General features: G+C 45.3%; 1 protein-coding gene across 1 annotated transcript in view; it reads right to left on the reverse strand.

The window, feature by feature from the left end:
* Positions 1-12,751: 12,751 nt before the first annotated feature.
* The window catches only part of LOC129706013 (tetratricopeptide repeat protein 21B-like), a 78,507-nt gene continuing 68,605 nt past the window's right edge, over positions 12,752-22,653 (reverse strand). Inside the window, exons 28-30 of the mRNA XM_055649982.1 lie at positions 21,901-22,021; positions 16,112-16,179; positions 12,752-13,355 (exon numbers count right to left, since the gene is read on the reverse strand). Of these exons, the coding sequence (XP_055505957.1) occupies positions 13,278-13,355; positions 16,112-16,179; positions 21,901-22,021 (267 nt within the window). The 3' untranslated portion in view covers positions 12,752-13,277. The remainder of the gene's footprint in view (positions 13,356-16,111; positions 16,180-21,900; positions 22,022-22,653) is intronic.

Genomic DNA, 22,653 nt, shown 5'->3' on the forward strand with positions numbered 1-22,653 from the left:
TTGGGTTGGGTTGAGCTGGGCTGTGCCGGGGCCGGGCACCGCCGGCGGCCGTTCAACGGTCCCGGCTCGCGCCCTCCGCCGCGTCGCACGTCCACGTGCTCTGGCGTCACTTCCTGCCATGGTTGCCGTTGCCATAGCCACAGCCTGCAGCGCAACGTCTGTCACATACTCTCAGCACAGCCGAGATGGACACTGCATCATTGCAGCTGGAAAGTAAGTGCACAGAGGAGAAGAAGAAGTGCGCGTCTGAAGAAGGGTTTCGGCCCGAAACGTTGCCCATTTCCTTCGATCCATAGATGCTGCCGCACCCGCTGAGATTCTCCAGCACTTTTGTCCAAAGCTCCTATAGCGGAGCAAGATAGACCACTCCTTCTAAATGCAATGGGCTGACGTGTAGTACGCAACGGAGCGGAACGTGGGCCTTTTTTTCATCCATTTCAGTAACCTGGCCCGACTCGCAGTGTAATCAACATTGCGGGGGAACCGTTTGTGTTAATAAATTATAATTCTGAACATGAGGAGAAGATTTTTACCAAATAACTTTTATTTTTAGATAGTTAGATTTTAGATTAGAGTCAGATAGAGCTCTAGGGGCTAGTGGAGTCAAGGTATATGGGGAGAGGCAGGAACGGGTTATTGATTGGGGACGATCAGTCATGATCACATTGAATGGCGGTGCTGGCTCGAAGGGCCGAATGGCCTCCTCCTGCACCTATTTCCTAGGTTTACGAGGATGTTTCCGTAACCGGCTTCAGTCTCCGCACTAGTTATCTTTGCTCCGCTATGGGATCTTTGGTGCAGAGACGGAAGCCGGTTACGTCTTCCATACTACGTCTTTTTCATCGAGTGATCTATCTTGCTTGCTATAGGATCTTTGCTTTTGTCTATCTTCGCACAGAAGATTTACCAGGATGTTGCCAGGAAACGAGGGAAAGTTTGTTGGGCAAGCTAGGACATTGTTCCTTGGAGAGCAGGAGGATGAGGGTGCGATCTTATAGAGGTGTACAAAATCGTGAGGTGAATAGATTGGGTTGACCCACAGAGTCGAGGAAATCAGGGGTGTTAAGGGTTAAGGGGAGAAGGCATGAGAATGGGGTTTGGTTTAGTTTAGAGATACAGGTTCTAGAGTCCGCACCAACCAGCGATCCCTGCTCACTAACACTATCCCACACACACCGGGGACAATTTACAATTATACCTACAAACCTGTACTGCCTGCTTACCTGGGCACTACAGCCAGTCCCGGGACAGGCAAGCTCACCTGGGCGCTACAGCCATTCCTGGGCGGTTTTGCTGCAACATGTTTCATGTTTATGTTAAATGTAATTATGTTGTGTCTGGGGTCTATTTGTGTGTAATGTATGGCTGCAGAAACGGCATTTCGTTTGGACCTCCAGGGGTCCAAATGACAATTAAATTGACTCTCTTGACTCTCTTGACTCTTGAAAACATGGGGTGGGGTGAGGGGGATTGTCCCCCACCTCTCGAAACATGTGGGTGGAAGCCCCCCCCCCACCCAGCATTTCCACCCATGAGCGACGAGCTGCTGGAAGAGGTAGTTGAGGCAGGTAATTATGGCAACGTTTAAACATTTGGACAGGTTCCTGGGTAGGATATGTTTAGAGGGATATGGGCAGATTGGCCTGGTGCAGATGGAACATGTTGGTCTGTGTGGGCCTTATGGCCTGTTTCCACACTGTATGACTCTGACTCCATCAATCAAGTATTAAGTTCATGAGAAAAGGGTGGGTGGTGGGGAGGGGGTGGATCTGCAGATGCTGGGTTTTTGAAATAAACTGAAAAGTTTAGAAATACTTTGTGAGTCAGACGGTGGAGATAAAAATAGAGTCAGTACCGATAACCATTCATCAGAATTAATACTACCGATAACATTGCAAAAAACAGAAGTTCGAAGAAGGGTCTCGACCCAAAATGTAATCTACCCAGATTCTCCAAAGATGTTGCCAGACTTGCCGAGTTACTTCAGCATTTTTTGACCTTTTGTTTATTGAGCAGCATCTGCAGTTCTTCTAATTACAATTCCAAATGACAAATTATTTTGTTGGTTATAAAGTGACTTGTGATGTTGCTGGGTTTTGAAAGAAACTATACAAAATAATATCAGGAAAACTAACTCAGCTGTTTATATGAAACTCAAGTTAGAGTCATAGCGTCATACAGCACGGGAAATTGGCCCTTTGGGCCAACTTGCCCATGCCAACCAAGATAACCCATCTACTCTTGGACCATAACCCTCTAATTCGTTCCTACCCATGTGTCTGACCAAATGTCTTCCAAATGTTGTTACAGTACCTCCTCTGGCAGTGCGTTCCATATACTCACCCCCTCTTTGAGAAAAAGTTGTCCCACAAGTTCCAATTAAATCTTCCGCTCTCACCTTAAACCCATCTCCTCTGGTTCTTGATCCCCTACTCTGGGTAAAAGGTTTTGGTGTTGTTTCAAATCAGCCAGGACTAAAGGCTCTAGGTCAGAAACGTTTCAAGACGATTCTCCAGTGGAGTGCATCCTTTCTGATGTATGTGATCGGATTTACAAACTCAATCACCCATTGTAAGCATGATGTGGTGGATAAATAGCCGTTTTCTAAACCTCTACAAACTCCAGAGGATACAAAATAACTTGCTTTTAGCAACGTTTTATCAGGAGGAAATACTTAACTCCTTGTTCATATGAAAAAAGCAAGTTTATTTTGAAGGTACACAAAAATGCTGGAGAAACTCAGCGGGTGCAGCAGCATCTACGGAGCGAAGGAAATAGGTAACGTTTCGGGCAGAAACCCTTCTTCAGACTGATAGGGGGTGGCGGGGAGAAGGAAGGAAAAAGGAGCCACTCGATACCACAGCCACATTTGCTTCCTCGGGGCATGCCTCGCCTCCATCTCAGCTCCTTTTTCCTTCCTTCTCCCCGCCACCCCCTATCAGTCTGAAGAAGGGTTTCGGCCCGAAACGTTACCTATTTCCTTCGCTCAATAGATGCTGCTGCACCCGCTGAGTTTCTCCAGCAATTTTGTGTACCTTCGATTTTCCAGCATCTGCAGTTCCTTCTTGAACACGTTTATTTTGAAATCTGCATTGTATATAAAGATATAAATAGTATGTAAACGCAATCCCGAGGACTGACGTTCATTTATAAAACTATAAACATGGCAGCAGCTCATATTTCCAGAGGAAATGGGGGAATAAATAATTAAGTTCATTCACAATATATGCTTTCATCCCAAAGATTTGAATTTATATCCAGCTTGATGGTGTCATCTTAAACAGTCAACATGAAAAAGGCTCTGTTAACATATAACATATAACATATAACAATTACAGCACGGAAACAGGCCATCTCGGCCCTACAAGTCCATGCCGAACAAATTTTGTTCCCCTTAGTCCCACCTGCCTGCACTCGTACCATAACCCTCCATTCCCTTCTCATCCATATGCCTATCCAATTTATTTTTAAATGATACCAATGAACCTGCCTCCACCACTTCCACTGGGAGCTCATTCCACACCGCCACCACTCTCTACGTAAAGAAGTTCCCCCTCATATTACCCCTAAACTTCTGTCCCTTAATTCTGAAGTCATGTCCTCTTGTTTGAATCTTCCCTATTCTCAAAGGGAAAAGCTTGTCCACATCAACTCTGTCTATCCCTCTCATCATTTTAAAGACCTTTATCAGGTCCCCCCTTAACCTTCTGCGCTCCAGAGAATAAAGACCTAACTTATTCAACCTATCTCTGTAACTTAGTTGTTGAAACCCTGGCAACATTCTAGTAAATCTCCTCTGTACTCTCTCTATTTTGTTGACATCCTTCCTATAATTTGGCGACCAAAATTGTACACCATACTCCAGATTTGGTCTCACCAATGCCTTGTACAATTTTAACATTTAACATTAACAATACATTTGACCACTCCTGTGCTGTAATTCCTTGTGCCCTCAACTTTATTAATGTCAGCACAAAATCACTTATAAAAGGTGTGGCCATTGAGATTACATCTAGAGATCCGGGTGAGGCAACAGTTCAGTGGGGGAAAAACATAACCACTCCAACCTCACTCTGTCCAAACGCAAACGACTCCCACCTCTTTGCAAATCCCAACCTAGTTCATCAAACTCGCAGAAAAGTTTGGCAGCATTGTATTTCAGTTTGGTTTAACGATACATCATTGAAAAAGTCCAGAGTCCACACCGTACTCACTTGTTCTGTTATCCCATTTTCTCGTCCACTCCCTACACAGTAGGCCAATTTTATAGAGGCCAATTAATCTACAAACCCACATCTTTGGGATTTTGGGGGGAAACCGCAGTACCTGGAGAAAACGTAGTCACAGGGAAAACATACAAACTCCATACTGTCTTCCGGGTCACTGCTCGTGCGGTCGACCGGTCGGTGCAGAGAGTAGCTTTGAATGTTTGTCTCTTCGTTACATACGTTACGTGAGTTGCGAGAGTGTTTGTTTTTGTTTTAAGTACGAGAGTACACACACTGGGGAAAAGGACGAGTGCGAGAGTGTTTGTTTTTGTTTTAAGTACATCGGGTGTCGATTGGTTAATTGCTGCCGTATAGTTCAGTACTTTCGTGGTGTGTTTGTGCGGGCGCTGCCACTACCTCACACACACACACACACCGGACCAACGAGCTAACGTTAATTAGCCAGCTAGCTTCTTGCGTTCACTGCTCCAAAGTATGGACTTCACATGGACACTATGGACTCTTATGCTTCTACTGTTCGTCTTGGATTATCTGCCCACTGCATCATATGGATATACTCTTCCGGATAACCAACGGATTACTTACTGCAGGGACTTTTTACTTCAGCTGCAATTACACTCTCACCAAGCCCCTGCCATAGACAAGTTGCCGGAGGAGCTACAATGTAAACTCCCAACCGACCGGACAGGCACCCTGCACAACAATAGAAAGAAGGTAACGAGACGGGGGAGGAAGAAGAAGGGTGGAATTAAAGCAAGACTTAGGCAAGGAGAAAGTAAGCACCGTGCACTTCCCTCAGTGATCCTTGCTAATGTGCGCTCATTGCGTAACAAGACTGATGAACTGCAAGCTAACGTTTTTCACATGTATGAATACCGGACTGCTTCCATTCTTGCTTTCACTGAAACATGGCTGACTGGGAGTGACAACAGTGACAGCATGCACATAGATGGCTTCGGTTCTCCTGTAAGGTTAGACCGTGATACTGAACTGACTGGCAAGCACCATGGCGGTGGTGTCTGCCTCTACATCAATCCACGCTGGTGCAAAACAGTTGTTGTCAGAGAAGAACTGTGCAACCCTGACATTGAACTCTTGGCTGTCTCCCTGCGTCCCTTCTACCTTCCCAGGGAATTCCCACAACTGTTTTTCATTCTGGTTTATATCCACCCCAGAGCAAATGCACCCACTGCTACGGAACATATAAGAAATATGCTCGACAGACTCGAACTGATATCTCCGGATGCCCCTAAATTCATCATGGGTGACTTCAATCACTGTTCAATTGACAAGTCACTTAAAGGATTTTACCAGTATGTCAACTGTACCACCCGTCTAGGGAAAACACTGGACAAATGCTATGGGTCAGTCCCAGACGCCTACAGAGCCGTCTCCCTCCCTCCCCTAGGCTCTGCTGACCACAGCAGCATACTGCTCGTTCCTGCCTACACACCTGTGGTAAAGAGAACAGAGAAAGTCATCAAGGACATCAAACAGTGGACACCGGACAGTATTGACAGGCTTCAAGGGTGTTTTGAAATCACAGACTGGAATACCCTCACATCCTCCTCCACCAACATCAGTGAGCAAGCGGATATAGTCTCAGCATACATCACTTTCTGTGTAGACAATATTATCCCCTCCAAGAAAGTCACAATCTTCCCTAACAATAAACCCTGGGTGACTAAAGATCTGAAAAACATACTGAATAAGAAAAAGAGAACATTTTTTACCGGTTCTGAAGCTGAGAAGAAGAAGGTAAACAGAGAGGTCAAGCGGGCCATAAAAATTGCCAAGCTGAAATATAAGAACAAAGTGGAGCAGACCTTTGGAAAAGGGAACCTCCGTGCGGCTTGGCAGGGCCTCAAGAACATGGCAGCAGTGAACTCTGTCTCTACCAGCCGCAAGCCCATTCAGGTAGCAGGAAGCAGCTTCACTTCACTCCCGAATGATCTCAACTCCTTCTACACCAGATTTGAAAAGGACAATAGCACCCAGCTAGAATCAATCGTCTCCACACTCAGACCTGATGACTCCGGCCTCAACATCAACATATCTGAGGTGGTGAGAGCCCTCAAAAGGACTAAAAAGAACACGGCTCCAGGGCCAGACAACATCTGTGGGCGGACCCTATGGCACTGTGCTGAGCAGCTGGGAGGTGTGTTCCAGCATCTGTTCCAGGGCTCTTTGACCAGCAGCACAGTCCCCGCGATGTGGAAAAACTCAACAGTGATTCCCATCCCAAAGAAGGGCACCACCAAGGTCCTGAATGACCTTAGACCGGTGGCTCTCACCTCCCTGATCATGAAGGCCATGGAGAGGATCATCAAGGAGCACATCACCAAGGCAACTGGCTCGATGATGGATCCATTGCAGTTTGCCTACCAGGCTGGCAGGGGTGTCGATGACGCAAAAATATTCATCTTAAACACCATCCATAAGCATCTGGAAATCCCCAAGGCCACAGCCAGACTTCTGTTTGTAGACTTCTCATCAGCATTCAACACCATGCAGCCACATATTTTGGCTGAGAAGCTCATCACCCGCTTCCACCTCAACCACCAACTCACTCTGTGGATTATAGACTTCCTCACCAACAGATCACAGAGGGTGTTGGTGAACCACACCTTGTCCGACACCCTCTTCACCTTCACTGGCTCTCCACAAGGCTGTGTCCTCTCCCCACTTCTCTTCATTCTCTACACTGATGACTGCAGATCCACCCAGCCAAACTGCCACTTCGTAAAATTTGCTGATGACACAGTTCTCCTGTCTCTTCTTCCCAGCCACACACAACATCACAGCTCTGCCCTGCAGGACTTTATAGTATGGTGTGAAAAGTCTTGTCTTGAACTAAATATAAGCAAAACCAAGGACATGATTGTGACTTTCTCCCCCCAACAGAGACAGATGGCTGAGGCAGCCACCACTATCATCCAGCAGGAGCCAGTGGAGATAGTGGAGGTATACAAATACCTGGGAACAGCCTTCGACAACCTGCTAAGGTTTTCCTCTAACATAGAGGAAATCCTTAAAAAGTGCCATCAGAGACAGTACCTACTCAGGAAGCTGAAGTCATTTGGGATTAACAAAGACATTCTCACTACATTCTACTACGCATTCATTGAAAATGTAATAACCTTCTCTTTCACTAGCTGGTTCCACTCCATCACCCTGCAAAACAGAAACCGCCTGTTGAATGTGGTCAAGGTCTGCTCAAAAATAATTGAGCAGCCCGTCCGAACTCTCACTGCCCTATGCGACCAACAGTCTTTAAAGTTAACACGCAGGATTCTTCAGGACCCCTCTCACATCCTGTTTCCTGAGTTTGAGTGGCTCCCCTCAGGATGCAGACTCGCTGTCCGGGTTGCCGGACACACAGGAGGAAGGCAACCTTCATCCCCAGGGCTGTCCAGCTTTTTAATGCTGATCACTGACTCATGAACATATGAAATGAAATAACCTTCTATATGCACTTTTTTAATTGAAGCACTTAGAAAGCATTTTAAAAACTATTGCTATGTGTTGAATGTTGATGTGTGATTGTGCAGTGTGTCTGTGAAATGCGTGTGCTGGTTGATTGTGCAGTATGCGTGCTGCTTATGTTTGTTGATTGTGTCCCTTTTTAAAAAGCTACTGTAATGCCCCTTTTTAAATTGCCCCTCGGGGACGAATAAAGTGCTTTGAATTGAATTGAATTGAATACAGACAGCGCCCGAGGTCAGAATCGAACCGCGGTCTCTGATGCTGTGAGGCAGAGGCTCTACAGCACCGCCAATTAGACTGATGGACAGATCTCTACCTTACAGAGGCTCGATAGTTTATGGATACCTCCTCTTACCAACCCCTTGACCAAGAGCCACTATTTCCCACATTGTCACATATTTCATCACATCAGGAGATTTTCCCTCTAGTCTGAAAGCTGAAAATGCCTCAATCCCACAATTCCAGCTTTTATATATTACACAAGAACCATTGTGTAGGAAGAAACTGCAGCTGCTGGTTTATACTGAAAACAGACACAAAATGCTGGAGAAACTCAGCGGGTCAGGCAGCGTCTCTGGAGAAAAGTCGTTTTGGGTTGGAATTCTTCTTCAGACTGAAAGTAGTGGTGGGTTGGGGTGGGAACTGGAGGCAAGGCCAGAACAAATCAGGGCTGGTAACAGGTGACCTCAAGAAGTGTGGGGTCCATGTTGGCTGTGGAAATGTGCTAATGACAGGGATACAAGATTATGAACAGTGGAACTGGTAGGATTTCCTAGGACGAGGCCTTCCTGGTGGGGGATGGAGGTATAGAGTGACTGAATGTCTAGGGTAAAGATGAGGGAGCAGGGGCCTAAAACCGAAAGTTGTTAAAGAATCGAAGGGCGCGTGAGGTGTCTTGGATATAGGTGGGTAGGGATTGGACAAGGGAAGATAGGTCCAGAGATCCACTGACAGGACTGGCATGGTAAGTCCATTGTTTCTGCCTATTTTGATTGATCATACCACATGGAAAGAGGCACTTATTCCACCCGTAGAAACAAAGAACTGCAGATGCTAGTTTACCAACAATAGTCACAAAGTGCTGGAGTAACTCAGCATCTCCAGAGAAATGGATAGACGTTTCAGTTCGCTGTCTGACCCGCTGAGTTACGCCAGCATTTTCTGCCTTTCCTTCAGTCCACCAAGTCCATGGTAACCATCGATCACCTGTTCACACAATTCTATTTTATCCCACTTTCTCATCTATTCCCTAAACACTCAGGACAATTTACGGAGGCCAATTAACCTACAAACCCACTCGTCTGCGATGTGGGACGAAACCGGATCACCCACAGGAAGCCCCTGCGGTCACAGGGAGAACATGCAAACGCCACACAGATAGCCCCCCCCCCCCCCCCCCAGGTTAGTATCAAACCAGTGTCTCAGGCACAGTGAGGCAGCGGCTCTACCTGCTATGCCACGGTGCTGTCCCACTGAATCTCTCACCTCGTATGTTGACTCCATCCTGTCTCCCTTCCCATCATTTCAACAACTTCAAATTCCCTGCCTCCCAATCATCTATGGATGTTGGGTTCTTATACATCTCCATCTGGAAGGTCTCTTTGTCCTCTGCTTCTTCCTGCAATAAATACCCAACCAGTTCTTCTCCACCAGCACTCTCATCCACCTGGCAGAATTTGTTCTTAGTCTGAACAATTTGTCTTTTGGCTCCTCTCACTTCCTGCAAATCAAAGGTGTAGCCATGGATGCCGGCATGGGTCCCAGCTACACCAGTCTATTTGTTGACCATGTGGACCAGTCTTTGTTCCAAATATTCTCTGGTACCATGTCCCGGCTCTTTCTCTGTTACATTAACTGCATTGGAGCTGCATGTGAAACTTGTCAATTTTATTTACTACCTTCCCAATTTCTACTCTTAGCCACTCACACTGCTCTCAAAGTTTAATTTGAACCTTTTCTGACGTTTCTCGTCCTTTCATTGATTTATCTGTTTCCATCTCAGGAGCCAAACCATCAACTGATATTTACTATAAACCAATGCTATCTTTCGTGAACCTAAAGAAGGTGGTAGATATGATTAATAAACATAGGTGACAAGTGGCCATAATACGAAATAATAACTTTTAGAAGTACCATCACAAAAAAGGCACTGCTTCAACCACCCCCCCCCTGCCCTGCCCATCTTGCCCTGCCTATTCTACAGATGCCGTCTCTTTCTCCCAGTTTCTCTCTGCTGCATCAGCTCATAAGATGAAATCTTCCATTCCAGGACATCTGACATGTGTTCCTCTTTCAGGAAACATGGCTTCCCTTCTTCTACGGTTGATGGAGCCTTCTCTTACATTTCCCCAGTTTCCACAACTTCTGCTCTTTTTGGGGGGATTGTGATTGCACTGATAATAGCGAGCTGGATTATTTCATTGTGTTTTTAAGAGTCTACAACATGAGGTGGATTTTCCAATGACAGGTGTAGATCAGACCAAATAAGGATTGTAGATTTAGACTTTAGAGATAGTGTGGAAACAGACCCTTTGGCCCACCGAATCTGCGCCCGCTAGTGATTATCCCGTATATTAGCATGACCCTACACAATTTACAATTTTACTAAAGTCAATTATCCTACAAACCCGCATGTCTTTGGAGTGTGGGAGGAAACCAGAGCACCTGGACAAAACCCACTCAGTCACAAGGAGAACGTACGAACTCCGTACAGACAACACCCATCACCCATAGTCAGGATTGAACCCAGGTCCCTGGTGCTGTAAGGCGGCAACTCTACCGTTGCGCCACCCTATGTTCCTTGTGTCTTCAGTAAAGCAGATTAACTGGTCCGTAATTCTGTCTGTGAAACAAATTGTCTTTTCCTTACAACACCTCAAAAGTATTGTTGCAGCCCAAACATGCTTCGGGAAGTTCAGCAGTGGTGAGGGGGGCTACAGAAATGCAAGACCTTTCCCTCTGAGCCTGGAGGCAAGTGTTGATGGGGCATTCATCCAGAAACAGCGTGTGACTGGGAGTTTCTTGGAGAACGGGCTGTGGACAAAAGTAAGGAAGGTCTCGCCCATGGTGCAGTTGAGAGGGAGATGCACTAAATTCTTCACTTGACTGCAGATTCCAATAATGAATCAATTAAACCATCTGAAATGGCCCTGGGAAGACAATTCCTGTAAAGAGAGTACAGACAGCACCCGTAGTCAGGATCAAACCTGGGTCTCTGGAGCTGTAAGGCAACAACTCTACTGCTGTGCCACCCAACTGTTCTCACAAAAGGGCATTGGTGAACCCATTGAGTTTTAGTTTAGTTTAGTTCAGGTTATTGTCACACGTACCAAGGTACAGTGAAAAGCTTTTGTTGCGTGCTAACCAGTCAGCGTAAAGACATTACATGATTCCAATCGAGCCATCCACAATGTAACAACTTTATGGTCATCATTACCAATAACAAGTACCTGTATTTGTTTTTGAATCCAGATCCTAATTTGAATTTAAATTACACTGTTGAGGATAGGGATTTGAAGTAGAATGTTGGCGCTGGCTTCCACAATAATTGAATTGAATCCTTTATTTGTCATTCAGACCTTTCGGTCTGAACGAAATGTCGTTGCCTGCAGCCATACATGTAATAATAAACAACACACAATAAACCCAAATTAACATCCACCACAGCGAGAGGCAAAAGTCTTAGGGTTACTGTCTCTTCCCTCCACTTCTCTCTCTGCGCTGAGGCGATACCAGACCTGGCCATGGTAAGTCAGTCCCGCGGTTCAAGCTCCGCGGCCCAGGGGTGGTCGAAGCTGCCGCCCTCCAGTCCAGCGGACGCAGCTGTTGCCACGGGAGCTCCGGAAAACAGGCACCAGCCTGTGACCTGCGAGCTCCCGACGATGTCGTCCACTGGCCCGCGGCCGTGCCCCGGATTCAGGTCGCCGCCGCCAGAACACCGCCTCAGCCACCGGAGCACCGTCTCCGCCCCGCACCGGGCCGCCCCCACAGGAGCGCCTTCCAGCCCCGCACCGGGCCGCCTTCCAGCCGGGAGCCGGGCCGCCCCCACGGGAGCGTCTGAGCCCCGCACTGGGCCGCCCACACAGGAGTGTCTCAGCCCCGCACTGTCCGCCCTCACCGGAGCGCCTTCCAGCCGGGAGCCAGGCCGCCCACACAGGAGTGTCTCAGCCCCACACTGTCCGCCCTCACCGGAGCGCCGAGTCGTGCCACTGCCCGAACACCGCCGCAGCTCGAAGACGGCCAGCCTCGCGTTGATAAGTTCTGGCTGGCTCTACCTCCGGAGCCTCGAGGTCGGTCGCAGGTTGGAGGCCGCCAGCTCCGCCATTAGGCCTCAGCTCAGACGGGGGAAGAGAAGGGGGATACGACAAGAAAGTTGCATTCCCCCGAAGGGAGAGACAGAAAGCCCTGTTTCAGCCCCCCTCCCACACATACATAACACAACCTAATAACCAAAAGTTTAACTGAACAAGACAAAAAAAAACAGCACAAAAAAAGTAAAAACAGACAGACTGCAGCTGTTTCACAGCACTGCCACTTCATAATAATGATCTAATATCCATAAGGCTGGAGCATCCATCACTACAGCCAGACCACCCTATAGCAATATTGGATTGTATTTCACAGTCCTGCCTTTGCAATAATGAAGCCCTATGATACTTACCTGCTTCTGGTTTCAGGTAAGAACAAGAGTGCAAGTCTTTTTCCAAACATTGTGGTGTTGGCATGTTTGACCGTACTGTGAACTACACGCAAAGTATGTTATTAGGGCACGCAAAATATATATCGTGACAGGTTGCTGTGGGTTTTAGATTTTAGCTTTAGAGATACAGCATGGAAACAGGCCCTTCGGCCCACCGATTTCACGCTGACCATCAATCACATGCACACCAATTCTATGTTATCCCACACAGTAGGGGCACTTTATACAAGCCAGCTAACCTGCAAACCAGCAAGTCTGGGATGTGGTAGGAAAATCACGCGCTGGAGTGGTGGAGTTTAGAACAATGAGGGGGGGACCTCACTGAAACATACAAAATTATTGAAAGGCTTGGATAGAGTGGATTTTGAGAGGATGTTTCCATCCGTGGGAGTGTCTAGAACTAGAGGTCAAAGCCACTGAATTAAAGGACGTTATTTTAGGAAGGAGATGAGGAATTTCTTTAGTCCGAGTGATGAATCTGTGGAATTCTTTGCCACAGAAGGATGAAGAGGCCAAGTCAGTAGATATTTTTAAGGCAGAGATAAATAGATTCTTGATTAGTACGGGTGACAGAGGTTATCAGGAGAAAGCAGGAGAATGGGGTTAGGGGGTAGAGATAGATCGGCCTTGATTGAATGGCGGAGTAGACGTGATGGGCCGAGTAGTCTAATTCTACTCCTATTCTTTATGCCCGAATGACCTTATAAGTATACCAATCAATGTTTGGTTTGGTCTGATGTTTTAAGTCCCATTTAGAAATTAAAGATAACAAACCCAATCATTGTGAATTTTATTTTTGTTGGTCATTTATTCTTGTGCATTTTTGCGATACTTCCTGAAATAATGAAAAACATTTGAAATGTCTAGGGTTTAAAAGATGCTCTAGCCTTCTCAAAAACCTCCTTTCGAATCTTTGGATAAGTAGGATGATTTCTCAGCACCTGGAAAGTGGGAACATACAACATTCAAGAACAAGGTCCATGGAAACAATATAGAACATAAAACAGCACAACACAGGAATGGGCCATTCAACCCACAATGTTTGTGCTGATCATGATGATAGCAAGTTAAATTGATCTCATCTGCCCGTACATGATTCATATGTGTCACATACAAGATCTCCATAACAGGCCAAGGTAAGGTTCCAGAGTCTCTAGATGTGGGCAGGAGTCTATCAGAGCCATAATCATACAGCATGGAGACAGGCCCTTTGACCCATCGAGTCCGCACTGACCATCATACATTGTTCCCATTTCACGCTCCCTACATTCCAAGTCAGGTTGAGTTTATTGTCAGATGTCTATTTGCGGTGAGGTACAGGCACAATGAAACTCTTGTTTGCAGTAAGATCACAGGCACCTTAGACAACGCACAGAAGCATCAACTCATACATCAATTCTACAAGACCATAAAAAAAGACTGCAAAAAAACAAGACGAGTGCCAAATAATAAATTAGGAAACAAGTGTATGAAGTGTCCGAGCAGACTTTAGAGATACGGCACGGAAGCAGGCCCTTCGGCCCACTGGGTCCTCTCCAACCAGCGATCAACGTACACTGGCACTGTACTACACACCAGGGACAATTTACAATTTTACCGAAGCTTATTAACCTACACACCTGTACATCTTTGGAGTGTGGGAGGAAACCAGAGCATCTGGAGTAAAACCCAAGTGGTCACAGGGAGAACGTACAGACAGCACCCATAATCAGGATTGAACCCGGGTCTCTGGCGCTGTAAGGCTGCAACTCTACTTCTGCGCCACTGTACCGCTTACCACTGTGAGTTTAAAGAGATTCAGTATGTCATTGAATACAAACTTCTACAGATGTACAGTAGAAAATCTCATCACTGACTGCATGATGGTCTGATGCAGCAATTTCACCAGACAGTAACGCAAGAGGGTACAGAGAATGGTGGACCCAGCCTGGTCCATCATGGGCACAGCCCTCCCCACCATCAAAAACATCTACATGAGGCGTCTTCTATCATCAAAGAGCCCCACCAGTCGCTACATCTTTGTTGCAGGAAGTAGAGAAACTTGAAGTCCCATCACCAGGGTTCCTATGTCGCTCTTCAAGGGAGATGCTATCAGATTCTTGAAATTAAAATTGAATCTGAATCTGAACTATCAGATTCTTGAACTGACCTGTACCACACTAATTCTGCCTTGGAAACAGCACACTACAGACCACCTCTTGCACAACCATGGACTTGTTGTTGCAATTGTATATTTTTGCACTAAAGTTTGAGTTTGTTTTTGCAGAGTCTCTTTCTACTGTCTTCTAGAATGTATGTATCTGTACGTTTTTGTGTGTTGTCTGTGTCTATGTGCCTGAGATGCTGCTGCACAAGGTTTTTGTTGCACCTGTAACTCACCGTGCGTACGCATATGACCATGAACTCAACTTGAAACAACCATGCTGCTGGGACGGGCGACACGTAGAGACCAGGCCAGAGTAAACATGGCAGATTCTCTTCCTTGCAGGACAATGGTGAACCAGATAGGTGTTTATGACAATCTGTTAACTGTAGAGTTTTCATTTGTGGTTGCAGTAGGATTAAATTTCACATTCCTGGCAGTGCCGGATTTACCTATAGGTTCGGCAGGCTAAGGCCTAGGGCCTCAAAATTTAGGGGGCCTCCAGCCAAGGTGTATAATATTTTTGACACTGTCATAGGCCTTTCTTACATATGCTGTCACAACGCACTGTGATCTCTACACAACCCTTCAGTAATTTTCCTTGCATTTCAGAATAATACTGTTTTAAGCCGATAGCTCGACACTAGCACTGGCAATAAATACATTTTTAAAAAGCGCAGCTTTCCAGCCCTTTATCTCATTGGCCACGCTCGGCTGCACATCGGTGTCAATCTGGTGGCAGCGGGGTCCGGCAAACTTTCACATGTGCTTCAGTAAGCAGCGATGGCGAGTGCAGGGAACATCTTTGGATACTTGCAGGCTTCAAAAATGAAAAACTCAGGGGTATGGAGGAAAATGCAAAGATATTTGAACTAGGAAGTTGGCAAGGAGCAATGTTAGGGGTTGAGCTGATAATCGTTGCTAGAAACCTACTGTGTAGTGCTGTGGCTGCCACTGTCAGGTTAGTAAACACCCGTCATCATCCTTGGCTTTACTTAAATTATTTAAAACACTATTCCTTCTTCCTCTAATCGTGGGGGCAGGGGATTGGGATGGGGCCTCACAATAGGAATAGCCTAGGGCCTCTCTTCATCTAAATACGGCACTGGTCCCTGGATCCAGGGTCTCTGGCTAATCATTGTCCCTTCATCCTGAGAACCTATTAAACCAACCTGTTAAATTCAGGAAAGCAACTTTAGTTTTGTAATAACGAGGAACTGCAGTTGCTGGTTTATACCAAGGATAGACACAAAATGCTGCAGTAACAGCGGGTCAGGCAGCATATTTGGAAAACATGGTAAAGTGATGTTTTGGGTCGGGACCCGTCAGTCTGAAGAAGTGTCCCAACCTGAAACATCACCTATCCATGTTCTCCAGGGATATTGCCTCACCCGCTGAGTTAATCCAGCATTTTGCGTCTTTCTAGTTTTTGAAATCTCACTTTCATGAAATCTCGCAGAATCCGATTGCCATTCAGGTTAGGTAATAAAACCACCCGCAGGCTTTAAAGAAAATTAAATGTCTCAGTTTAAAACCGATTCACATAATACAAACCTTGTGACAAATGTCGATTGCGTGCATGTACATTTTTGCTTTCAGGTAATTGAAAGCTAGTTTGTAACCTACAAAAGAAAAAGGAAGATAAATATTATCAGTTATTCCTTTACCTTTAATTCCAATTCTGAACAATCTAAATAAGTAATGCATCTCACTAGGTACACCTTCTGCTGCCAATCATTTAATCACGGGTTCTGGGGCTGTTTCTTGCCTTGACAATCCAGATAAAACTCAGTAGCAGCAGCCAACTCATTCACCGTGCATATCTAGCTGAAATTGTGTTTCTATCACGAGTTACCAAGAGAGAAAAGGAATGCATGGTGTGAGAATTTAAGAAAATTGTTGGTGCAGCATAAGTTGTTGATGTGCCTCTGGGCACTTTTTGTATTGTTAGCAGATCCAAATGTCCCGAATTAAACAACATATTGGCCTTTATTTTGAGCAGGTTTGATTACAAGAATTAAGAAGTTATATTGCAATTAGAGACACAAAGTCTGCAGATGCTAGCATCTTGAATGGTAAAACAAACTACTGGAGTAACTCTGCGGATCAGAAAGCATCTGTGGAAGGAAATGGACAAAATTCCATTTGTCCATTTCCCTGCACAGATGATGTCTGACCTGTGGAGTTACTCCAGTGGTTTGTTGGAGGGGTGTAATGCTGAGGCTTTATAAGGCATTGATCAGACTGCATTTCGAGTATTGTGAGCAGTTTTGGGCCCCATGTCTGAGGAAGGATGTGCTGGCATTGGAGAGGGTCCAGAGGAGGTTTACGAGAATGATTGGGTTAACATACGGTGCATTCAGAAAGTATTTAGATCACTTCACATTCCACTTTTTGTTACGTTGCAGCCTTATTTTAAAATGGATTAAATTCATTTTTTTTTATCATCAATGTACACATAATACCCCAGAATGAAGAAGCGAAAAAAAGGTGTTTAGAATTTTTTTCAAAGTAATTAAAAAGAAATAACTGAAATATCACATTTACATAAGTATTCAGACCCTTTGATATGACGCTCAAAATTGAGCTCAGGTTCATCCTATTTCCATTGATTATTCTTGAGACGTTTCTACAACTTGGAGTCCACCAGTGGTAAATTAAATTGATTGGACATGATTTGTAAAGGCACACACCTATCTATATAAGGTCCCACAGGTGACAGTGCATGTCAGAGCAAAAACCAAGCCATGAAGACGAAGGAATTGTCTGTTGACCTCCGAGACAGGATTGTATCGAGACACAGATCTGGGGAAGGGTATAAAACAACTTCTGCAGATTTGCAGGTCCCGAACAGGAAAGTGGCCTCCGTTATTCTTAAATGGAAAAACTTTGGAGCCACCAGGACTCTTCATAGAGCTGGCCGCCCGGCCAAACTGAACAATCAGGGGAAAAGGGCCTTGGTCAGGGAGGTGACCAAGAGCCCGATGGTCACTCTGACGAGCTCCAGAGTTTCTCTGTGGAGATAGGAGAACCTTCCAGAACGCCAACTATACTGTATCTGCAGCACTTCACCAATCAGGCCTTTATGGTAGAGTGGCCAGTTGGAAGCTTCTCTTCAGTAAAAGGCACATGACAGCCCGCTTGGAGTTTGCCAAAAGACATGAAAAAAAAAAAATTCTCTGGTCTGATGAAACCAAGATTGAATACTTTGGCCTGAATGCCAAGCGTCACGTCTGGAGGAAACCAGGCACCGCTCATCACCTGGCCAATACCATACCTACGGTGAAACATGGTGGTGGCAGCATCATGCTGTGGGGATGTTTTTAAGCGGCAGGAACTTGGAGACTAGTCAGGATCGAGGGAAAGATGAACGGCGCAGAGTACAGAGAGATCCTTAATGAAAACCTGCTCCACAGCATTCTGGACCTCAGACTGGGGCAGAGCTTCACCTTCCAACAGGACAACGGCCCTCAGCACACAGTCAAGGCAATGCACGAGTGGCCTCATGACAAGTCTGTGAATGTCCTTGAGTGGCCCAGCCAGAGCCCAGACTTGAACCCGATCGAACATCTCTGGAGGGACCTGAAAATAGCTGTGCATCGACGCTCCCCATCCAACCCTACAGAGCTTGAGACGATCTGCAGAGAAGAATGGGAGGAATTACCCAAATACAGGTGTGCCAAGCTTGTAGCATCATACCCAAGAAGACCTGAGGCTGTAATCGCTGCCAAAGGTGCCTCAACAAAGTACTAAGTAAAGGGTCTGAATACTTATGTAAATGTGATATTTCAGTTATTTATTTTTTAATTACTTTGCAAAAATTTCTAAACAACTGTTTTCGGTTTTTATTACGGGGTATTGTGCGTAGATCGATTATTAAAAAAAAAAAATTTAATCCTTTTTAGAATAAGGCTGTAACGTAACAAAATGTGGAAAAAGTGAAGGGGTCTGAATACTTTCTGAATGCACTTTTTTTGACTGAATGCACTGTATGATGCCACTGGCTGTGTGCGCAACTTTGGCGCCTTTGGGGGGGGCGGGGGGGCGGCGGGAAAAATCGTTCTGACTTCCATTGTCGGAAGTTTAAAAAAAAAATCGCGGGACAGTTTAATCGCTGGAGTAAAATAAAAAAGCTACTTCTAACGCCGTCAACGCCGACAACGGGACACATCTCACGTAGGGGACAAAACATAAGGCAAGTAATTTATTTTACATATAAACTTGCTTCTTAGGATATGAACCAGCAGTGTTTTTCCTGCCGATATGGGGTTCAAATTCACTGCAACCGCAACGTTCCAATCGATCACGTTCCACAAAAACTCACTCGCAAGATTATTTAAATGGCCATTAATTTACGGGAATTAAACATTAAATTCCTTCCATTTAGCCTATAAATTAATGACAATGAGATTTAAAATGTTATATTGTGAATTCTTGTGTGAACGTTATTTGGACATTTAGGCTATTTAAAAATGTTAATCTTTTCTTAAGAAATGAATAGATGTTTAAATCTAGTAATTGAATTTTGTAATTAGCTACAATTAGGTAACTAACTAATTATATGCTTTAATTTCAGGTCATCCAGGTAAGATTGTTTCATATTTGTTTCAGAATGCTTCAATCTATAATAACTGAAAATTTATTTCAGTGTCTTAAATTTTAAGAAAGATATGGGCTTTTGACTGTCCTCGATCACAGCTTTTGTGTTAAGTCAATGGAAAAGCAATAGGGACCAAGATGCTAATTTCCGAGTATGTAAATTAAACTTCTTTTTATGCTTTATCTGATGGGATAAATTGCACTTGATTTTTAAAATCTGCAAATTTTTGTAACATTGCTACTAAAGGATCTCCTTTCTAAAGGCGCGTTCTTTTATTTGGAGGCTATAGCCTCTGGTCCTAGACCTTCCCACTAGTAGAGGCATCCTTATGTGCAGGAAGATAAGTGATGGTCTTGGCAAGATGTTCAGCACAGATATTGTGGGCTGTAGAGCCTGATCCTGTGCTGTACTGTTCTATGTTCTGCACCCAGGCATGCATACTTTATCTTACTAATAGTCTCACGGTGCGAGCTGTCCCACCAGGTACCCCGAGTGAAAGACTCGTGGTTGTGTACGAGATTCCAAGTGTATGATCAAGATTTTAACCGAGTTCCCACGTGTGTGTATAAGTTTGTCGTTTACATCTCATTTCCGCGATGTGTCAAGTTCCACCCCCGAGTTACCAAGTTCCTCTCCCGAGTTACTCTTGTTTTTTTCAAATAAGTTCCCACTTCGGACCCAAACTCATCGTTTCATACGGCCTTCCTCCCGTATTAGTGGAATTGTAAAACAAGTATTAATAATTGTATTACGAAATAGGACATACGGGGTGAATTCAGTAGGTCCCAGGCAGCGTATGGGGAAATAGGAATAGTCAGGGTTTCGGCTCTTCTGCTTCCTCGTCAAATTGGGGAACTACTGTTGGAAGGAACTGCAGAGGCTGCTCCCAGTTTGCACAGAGCTTGCCTTCCCAGTAACGAGACTGGGGCTGTTCTAGAGATTATAAAAGTACAGTAAGTGACGCCATATATATGAGCGGCTCCTGATGAAGGTTCTATCATGGGGACGCCGGCAACCTCAATAGTATTAATATTTGACTGACTTACGGAGATGCCCATGGAGGGGAGCACAGATTACACAGTGGCCACTTTATAAGCTTGAGCCTGTTCTCGCTCCCCTTTATAGGCTACTTTCCTCAGTGGGCCAACCAGTGAGTGAGGCACTCATTTCCCAGAGCCTGCTGATCATCATTTGCTCTCCAATCTCTATTTTCTCCATGAGGAACTGCAAACCCATCTTTCAGGGTAGCCCATGAGTTTCCATATGCACATTTCAGCAGCATCTGCACATCCCTCGGCAGAGGGATTTAAATGCTGCACATCTGATTGCTGCACAACCAATTAAGAAATGCACTTGTTTTCTTCAAGGGATCTGGAGCTTCTGCAACCATGGCTCTAGCTTCAGCTGGGGTGCAGGGTTTCAACACAGGGACTTCTCCTATCATAATACGGGGGACTCTATCAGAGACTCGGGCTTAGACTCTTCCTTAACATTCATCACCTGGAGCTTTGTTTGCTCATCCTTCTTGATATCTATTTTATTTCTTCTCAATCATGTATCAGGTCCCCACCCATTTGGTAACATCTGCTACTTCTGGACTAGCCGGAGGAGCTGTGACTCCTTTACCGGTAAACCGATCCATCCGAGCCACCAGAGGTGGAAACGGAGCCTCAGCAACTGATGGGGCTGCAGCCTGTTCTTCCTCTATATACGCCGGCTTATAGGGAGGTTGGCGCTGGCGTAATGCGGCCGCCATCATCAACAGATCATTAAAATCATCCTCTACCGGGGTGCCGTCTCTACAGGGTGTCGGGGATATTTTGCTGCCACTTGCTTTGTTATTCTAGGCACAGGTCCATCATTTCCCTCTTTCTGCTTAACACGTTTCTCCTCCCCTAGGGGATTTTCCCCATCCCCGCCTATTTCCTTATTATTTTCATCCATTTTAACATATTCAGCACTCCAACTATCACTGATAATTCTACCTTTGCAAATACTAATTGTGCTCCCATCTCGCCAAAACCATTTTTTCAGAGATAAGTAGGACAGAGAAGGCTTATAACTTGCCCCCACCGGCCAATCTCCATTTGATCGATCAGCTAGACTACCACAAGATAATTACCGGACATTGGTCATCGCCGTTTATTTTTTATTACCACATCTGCTGGCGATCCCGGTGAAACAACTCCAGTCCCGTCCCAACCCCCTGGGAAACTGAAGGGAGCGACAATCAACTGCCACGGATACAAATAATGTCATACACAAGAAAGGGCAGATGCTGATTGACAAAAAGTGAACACACGGTGGTGGAGTTACACAAAGACACAGCAGAAATTTGGAAATGTCATCCCGTCACCCATTCCTTCTCTCCAGAGATGCTGCCTGCCCGCTGAGTTAAAGAGTTCCCACGGTAGACTCACGAGACACTAAGGTAAACGCACGGGCCACTATGTTCTTAAAACAAGTTTAAATGTCTCAATTTTTAACTTCAGCAGTACATTTTACTTGTGGAAAACTTTAAACATGTTTGAATTTTTCCAAGAGTTACCAAGTTTCACGGGAACCTGCCTTTAGCGCCACGAGTCGCTAAGTTGCGTCCACGAGTTCTGACGTTCCCGCTACGTTAATTGTACGTAGTTACCACAAGTTAAATTTGTTTTAAACTCGGGGTACCTCGTGGGTCAACTCGCACCGTGAAACAGGGGTTTAACTGACAAGGTTAACCAAAGATGTATCAGCTCACCAATGGCAGGGTTTGCCTCACTGCTGCACTTCCAAGCCATTTGGTAGTTTGCAACTGCATCCATGTAGGATTGCTCCTTCTCCATGATGAACCCTGTGTATTCGTACGCCTTGCAACACGACTGGGCAGCGAAAAATGAAACTCAGGTGGACATATTTCCAGACTTAAATCAACAATGTTCACATATTTATTTCACCTCCTCGGTACAACCCAGAAATAACTCAACTAAAACGTATAGGTCCACCATTGATTTTACGTCAACTGGTGATCCGGCACCTTCTTTAATCCTGACAAATTTATGAGACTTTAAATAGACTTGAAATCCCACCCCGGAAGTCCCCTTGGAAAATGTGGCATCTGGGGGGGGGGGGTGGAAGGTGAGGAGGCCGATCACGACCTCATCGGGACTTCCGTGGAGCCGACAGATCCGCTCCCATAGCCGACTTCCCAGGTCAACTTTGCGGACGGAGGCCGTGACCTCTGTTGGCCCGACAAAAAGGGGTAATCCAGAAAGGCTCTGGAGCCATGGGTGCCGGAAAATCGTTGATGGAAGTGTACTTTAAATCTAGGCACTTTTGTCATGGATCAGATTTAAAACAAAACAAACAAGTTATTTTAGGCTCAATCCATTTGCCTACATTTGGCCCATATTCCTCTAAACACTTCATATCCATACATCTTTTGTGAGAATATCTTTATATCTTATGACATAATCGTATCAATTCTGAAGCTTCCTCTGTCAGCTCATTCTAG

This window comes from Leucoraja erinacea, chromosome 2 (genome assembly GCF_028641065.1).
Source record: "Leucoraja erinacea ecotype New England chromosome 2, Leri_hhj_1, whole genome shotgun sequence".
Classification (NCBI taxonomy): domain Eukaryota; kingdom Metazoa; phylum Chordata; class Chondrichthyes; order Rajiformes; family Rajidae; genus Leucoraja; species Leucoraja erinaceus.